The following is a 7,271-nucleotide window of genomic DNA, read 5'->3' on the forward strand; positions in this document are numbered from 1 at the left end:
ATGAATAACCTTCTCATATACTTAAATTGTATCGGAAAAAAATTCCTTTTTTTTCTTACTTTTATTTTATTTTCTTCTTAGATTCTTGAACTTCTATTTATCAAAATAATTTTAAAGTAGTGGATGATTTACTTTATGAACTTTATCCACTTTTTGAAGGCGATGAATGATATCATCGTAAAATTTCAAATGATCAAATCCTTTGTATGAATGATCAGAATAAAAAAAAATCTACCTATTATGATGATAAAATTATGAGCACACAAAAAAATGATGTAAAAGTACGAACATGTGAAATTGATATACAAAACTTGAAAGGTGATTGAGGAGGTTAAAGAGAGAAAACAGAAGCTCTTGCTATCAAATCTACTACTCCCTTTGCCCCAATTTATGTGACTTACTTTCCTTTTTAGTCAGTCCCAAAAAGAATGACACATTTCTATAAAGTAACAATTTCACTATAAAATGTCTATTTTACCCTTAATGAAATGATTTACAGCCACACAAATTTCTATCATTCATTTTGGACCACAAGTTTTAAAAGTCTTCCTTTCTTTCTTAAACTTCATGCCGAGTCAAACTACCTCACATAAAATGGGATGGAGGGAGTAATATCTATTGGTGGAAAGAAGAATTAGAAGGTCTCAGAGAATTGCTACTAATCTTCCCGAAAAGTCAATTGAAGAAAAATTAGAGTAAAAACGGTGTAAACGTGAAGGCACATTATTTTTTAAAAATAGTGCACTATATAGTTTGTCATTCAGGTGCAACACACATGTATCAAAACTAGTTGTTAAAAGTGAGCCAATGTATGAAAATTATATGAAAATCTTAAAACAAATATCTTTTTTTGTCCTTATCTCTACTCTTACTCCATAAAACATAACTTTCACCACATAAGATCATATCAAATATTTATCTTATTCTTTCTCTATTCAAAAATTCACCAATTTTTTTCTTACTTTCTTAGATTATATAAAAAAAAATCTCTCTTTTTTCTCTTAATCCCATCTCTATTCAGCACAACCCATCAAACAACTTTTTCATATACTTTGTGAAATGTTTAAGTAAAGATGAGAAAATAAAAAAAAAAGGAGAAAATATTCTTCGATACAAATTGGAGATGTGAAAGAATGATTTTGTGGTGAGGACTAAGATGATGACACCAGTATTTATTTATTTATTACTTATGTTCAAATAATAATCACTTAAGTGGCTCCTCAGTATTTTCTAATTAAATGTAAATCCTTTTTAGAATTTTTATCAAAGATTAAGAAGATCAAGAAGTAACAATTAATCTTGAATTTGATCATAGAATTAGGATCTCATTTTGAAAATCTATCTTTAATTCTTTTTCAAGTTTAAAAAACTAGTCCAAACCCCTTTTCAAGTAATAAAATACATGTCTAATTACAACTTTAAATTCTAAAAATCAGTACTTCAAAACTCAAATTTTTAAACTTCAACTTTAAAATTTATGGCAAAACAAGAATTCCACGCCCCATACGAGGTGAGACGTGATTGGCTAGCATTTCAAATCTATTTAGTGTTTGCCCCTTTTTAGTATTTTTTTTTTGGAAAAAATACACCTAGTGAAAATACAAAAAAAAAAAGAAAAAAAGATCCAGAAAATTTTACGGGATCGTTTGAACTCCATAAATCGTTTGTAGAGTTTGAATTGATAAAACTTACTCGATATTTTATCACACGCTCTAAAAAACTAAAAAAAACCCTAAAAGGAGCTTTTAGTCTATTATATATATTACACTAATAAAAACAAACCAAAAGTTATAAACTATAAATCAATTCTACTGCACAAAAGTGAAAAAAAGTGGGGCTAGCTATTGAAAAAATTGTCTCCCAACCATAACACTGATAGGGACAAACATAATGAATGACAAAACAAAGTGTAAAAGTTCAAAGTTAAATGCACAACAATAACAATAATAATATAATTCATGTAATTCTACAAAGTGTGATTTGGGAAAGGTAGGTGTATGCAGACCAAGAAGATAGATAGGTTGTTTTCAATAGATCCTTGGCTTGACGGAAAAAACAGTTCAAAGCAGTTCGAAAAAGAAAATAACAAAAATAAAGAAACTATGATAAAATACTATGTATAGAAAACATGACCAAACATTCTGAACATTAACTTCAACAAAAAAATACGACAATCAAAGTAAAAGAAGCGATATATAGTAACAAAAATCTAGTAATTAACAAGAAACTACAAGAGTACTAATGCTACGACTACTAATAGGGTATTAATTAAAGGATAAGCAGTATCACATGATCTACTACATGCTAACCTACTAGCCTAATTCGTGTCCTCTACAATCTCTTATTTAAGATAATGTCTTCGATAAGCTGAAACTGCATCATGTCCTGTCTAATTATCTCTCCTCAATATTTCTTCGGCCCACCTCTATTTCTGTCCTGAAATATCCATAGTTAATCTCTCACACCCCTTCACTGGGGCAACCAAATTTTCAAGATCCAACTCACAAAACCTTAATAAATCGAATCATATAAGATTCATTTAAGGAAAATATGCTCCTCGCTAGAAATTTCTTCATTTTTCAAATCGAACAACTTCTTTTTCTAACTTTCAGCTCCGTCAATTACATCGACGGATAAATATATTTCTTATTGAATTGTATGACTATCCAACCTGAAAAAATAAATAGATTATACTATGTGATGTTTATTATAAAGCTGTAATATTCTCTCACGTGTGTAACCATAACTTTTTTATGCAATCGCTTTCCTTTTCTAAGAAAAAAAAAGTAATAACCCATAGCTAGGTTTTCCAAAATTGGGTTTGATGAAGTGTGAAAATATTGGAATTTGGATCTATGTTGAAAATTTATATAGCCATATAGGTCATGGAAGTGTAACTAGGGATTGATATCATCCTCTCTTTTTTTTTGCGGTTATAAAATTTATTATCATTCGTCACTGATTCGATCTTTTATAATTCATCTCATGAGCCGTATCTAAATGGAATCAACATCAATTTTTTGTTATTTAACTACAAAATTTTAGCTGCCACTAATCTTGTTTTCTAGTGTGCTCAATCCAGTTTAGATTCAGTCTTGTCTTGTTTAGAACCTATTTACATATTCTTTTATTTTTTGCTATCAAAATTAATACTTCTTACTATTTATTCATTTTAACATTATTTTCAATTTCTTGTCATGAACATTTAAGTTGATACTTAATTTAGTCTAATAATCCAACAAAAATGTGTTAGTAATATATCCGGTTAATTAAGTGGCTATATCGTCCTGTTTTGCCTTGCCCTAATTCGTACCATAATAGATTAAATAATTTCCTAAAATAATGGACAAGGTGATAAAGCAACAAATAAATGTTTCTTTTTATTGGGACATGAACTCTTTTAAAACTATATATTATCATTGAATGACTACACTTCCCTAAAAAAAAATCACCATTAGTAACAACCAAAAGAGTACCATCAAAAGATAAACTATATAAAAATAAATAAATTGGGCGTGGGTTTTTATTTAAATATCGTATATTTAACAATAATTAATATTGTCTCGAAACCTTAATGGCCAACATAATGAATGACAAAATAAACCTTTAATTTCCCCAAATATAAAAAATAAATGTATGCTTTTATTAAACGTGAACACTACAATCTTTTTCCATTATCTTTCTAGGCGGCCACCCTTATTGAACAAAGAAATACGTAATAATAATACTAATAATTAATTCATCAAAGAAAGAAGATGGAGAGTTTTAATTATTATTATTATTATTATTATTATTATAAAGAAAAGGTTTGGTTTTAGTTTGTGGACTTTGCACAAATCAATAAAGAAACTAATTATTTAGAGTGTTGAAAATAATAATTCATAGTTATAGAAAATCAAATTTTTGTAATTTTATTTTATTCATGCATGTTTATTTATGATTTTCTTGTTTTAAATTAAAAAGGATTTCATACTGTAATTAATAAAGATTTTGTTATTATTTTCTAGAGTGGAAAATAGTGAAAAATTATTTGTTAATTATGTCTTAAATTTTTCTTATATATTTTAGGAAACTCATAACTCCTACTGGTTTAGGAAACTGTTTGTCCTAATAGATTTGGAAAAGGAATACATTCTCCTTACGGAATTGGGAAAATATTTTTCTTATAGATTTGAAACTACTTGAAATCTATATATAGGTATTTAGTTGGAAATTCTAAAGCATTGTAAACTTCTCTTTTTTCTTTCACAGTAGAAAACTCTCTCTACTTTTGCTTGGAATTTAGGAATAATCGAACCTCATTAAATCCTTGTGTTATTTCTGAGCTTTTACATTAAGGTTTTGATTTCCCACCTTATAATCCTATACCCCAATTTTATTTTATTTTTAAAAAATAAAACCCTTGACATTATTCACTTTAAGTGGGCCATACCAATAATTAGTTTAATTATCTTTAGTGCTACTTTTTCAACAACTTTTCTTGAAATACTCACTATATATATATATATTTATTTATTTAAGTCTCTTTAAAGGTATCTTCTATCACAAACTCAATTTGTATTCTCTCTAAAACTTTCCCAATGGCAAGAATTTATCCTCAAACATCATCATCTTCTTCTTGTTCTTCAATTTGTATAAGTAAATATGTTACAACAAAAAGAGAAACATTTACTTTATGGATGAAATCACTAGTATTCCATGGAAATGGATGTGCTGTTTTTGACTCAAAAGGTCAACTTGTTTATAGAATTGACAATTATAGAAAAAAATGTAGCAAACAAGTTCATCTCATGGATCTTCATGGAGCAATTCTCTTTTCTCTTCGTAAAAAGGTAAGACGATGAAAATCACTATGATGAACTGTGTGATAATCTCATTTATAAACTTAAGTTCATGCCAAGAGATTACGTACACTTTTATTTATTTAATTATTTATTTCAACACGCCCTATCATGTGTGGTCGGAGTCTTTTTCATGAATGATTTTTTTTTTGCTTATTAATTGAATGACTTTTAATTTTTATTTTTTCAGAAATTGACACTTTTTGGATATTGGAATGGCTATAAGATGGATGAGGAGACACCATATTTTCAAGTGAAAAAAATTGGCAATTTATTCACAGGAGACTTAAATTATGATATTATTTTTGGATGTGATACATACAACTATAGGATTATTGCTTTAAGAGGCAAATTAGGCTTCAAGATTATCAACACAGAAAACAGACTTATTGCTGAGGTTTGTTACTTTATTTTATTTTGTGTAATTTATTACAGTAATATATAAGTATAGTATAATTAACTTTTGATTTTATATATTTATTTATTTCAGGTTAAACAAAAGCAATCATCATCAGCAGTTAAGTTTGGGGATGATGTATTAAGTCTAGTGGTGGAGCCTCATGTTGATCATTCACTTGTCATGGCTCTTGTGACTGTTTATGGTTTAATTCGACACATGTTGTAAATATTCAATTTTTTCTGCCACATGAAACTTTTTATTAAATGAGCAATTGTTTTTGCCTGAATAGAAAGCATATATTCCTTTTTAACTTTTTTTTAAAAATTTATGTGTTCATTCAAAATACAAAAATAACAAGGGAAATTTTGTTTAGGTTCAATAATTATTGAATCGAAAATAGCAACGCCTGTTGATTGTAAAAGATTGAGCATTAATTATTGCGTAAATTATCGGATTTGTGAATAAATATTGGGTTGGGCCACCTCAAATAACATGAGTGGCATGTGAGGAGACCCTTATGCGTGGTTTTTAGGGGTATTTGGTCGAAAAATCAATCAGTACCCACCTGATTAGAGAAGTTGAAAAATTAATTAAGAGAGACTGCGATTTATATGTACGTATGTGTATTAATGGTCCGTATTGCAACATCGATATTATTTCAATAAGCTATTGAGCTCCACTTTTACTTGTTTATGATAATACTAATATATATATTTTTATCATATCAAGAGAAAGATAAAGTTTTTTCTTTCTCAACTTTTTTTTGAAATGCTAATAGTCATATGTATTATAATAAAATATTCACTTTCTTTATTCCTTTTTTGTTTTTAAAAAAATGCGATAAGCAAAAGTGATTGGATGGAGTATAAGATCAAGACGAAAACACTTTCCAAGACGGAACAAAAAAATTTAGCGTATGTTCAAGTGAATTTTTGAGGGAGTTAATCGGATGGTAAAGCAATTCTCACTTTTAACTATATAGTTCAAGCCACCAAGGGAGCAAAAGGTGAAAGCTCTTACAAAGAAATTTAAAAAAAAATTGAAAATATAAATACTTTTCAATGAGATTAAGTTACATGCATTGATAGTACATACAAAATATCAATGTATTTTAGTTTACATAAAATTGTTTTCATTTTTTACGTTATCAATTAAGTAATATTTGTATAAAAATTTATTTATAATTATCTTTTAACTGATCTAACGACGTTTATTGCTTCCAAATAAATATTAGTCCTAACTATGAAACTCACCAAAGAATCTCATTATATATATATATATTCTACTATATTATAAAAGAGAGTTTAGGGCCAAGTATAATATATAATATTCAAGATTGGGACTTTTCCCAATCTTGAATATTATATATTATACTTGGGTATAAAATAGAATTTTAAAAGTCCCACAAGTATAATATATAATATTCAAGATTGGGACTTTTCCCAATCTTGAATATTATATATTATACTTGGGTATAAAATAGAATTTTAAAAGTCCCACAAGTATAATATATAATATTCAAGATTGGGACTTTTCCCAATCTTGAATATTATATATTATACTTGGGTATAAAATAGAATTTTAAAAGTCCCACAAGTATAATATATAATATTCAAGATTGGGACTTTCTTGAATATTATATATTATATTTATTATATAGTAGATATCTACTATATTATATATTATATTTATTATATAGTAGAACTTGGGCATATTCTACTATATTTCTATTTCTACTATATTATAAAAGAGAGTTTAGGGCCAAGTATAATATATAATATTCAAGATTGGGACTTTCTTGAATATTATATATTATATTTATTATATAGTAGATATCTACTATATTATATATTATATTTATTATATAGTAGAACTTGGGCATATTCTACTATATTTCTATTTCTACTATATTATAAAAGAGAGTTTAGGGCCAAGTATAATATATAATATTCAAGATTGGGACTTTCTTGAATATTATATATTATATTTATTATATAGTAGATATCTACTATATTATATATTATATTTAT

General features: G+C 27.0%; 1 protein-coding gene across 1 annotated transcript; it reads left to right on the forward strand.

The window, feature by feature from the left end:
* Positions 1-4,565: 4,565 nt before the first annotated feature.
* On the forward strand, positions 4,566-5,500 carry LOC102601796 (protein LURP-one-related 4-like). Its single transcript, XM_006364080.2, has 3 exons — positions 4,566-4,832; positions 5,032-5,238; positions 5,332-5,500. The coding sequence occupies exons 1-3, from the start codon at positions 4,581-4,583 to the stop codon at positions 5,464-5,466; spliced, it is 594 nt and encodes a 197-aa protein (XP_006364142.1). The 5' UTR covers positions 4,566-4,580; the 3' UTR covers positions 5,467-5,500.
* The last annotated feature ends 1,771 nt before the right edge of the window (positions 5,501-7,271 follow it).

This window comes from Solanum tuberosum, unplaced genomic scaffold (assembly GCF_000226075.1).
Source record: "Solanum tuberosum cultivar DM 1-3 516 R44 unplaced genomic scaffold, SolTub_3.0 scf00477, whole genome shotgun sequence".
In the NCBI taxonomy this organism is placed as follows: domain Eukaryota; kingdom Viridiplantae; phylum Streptophyta; class Magnoliopsida; order Solanales; family Solanaceae; genus Solanum; species Solanum tuberosum.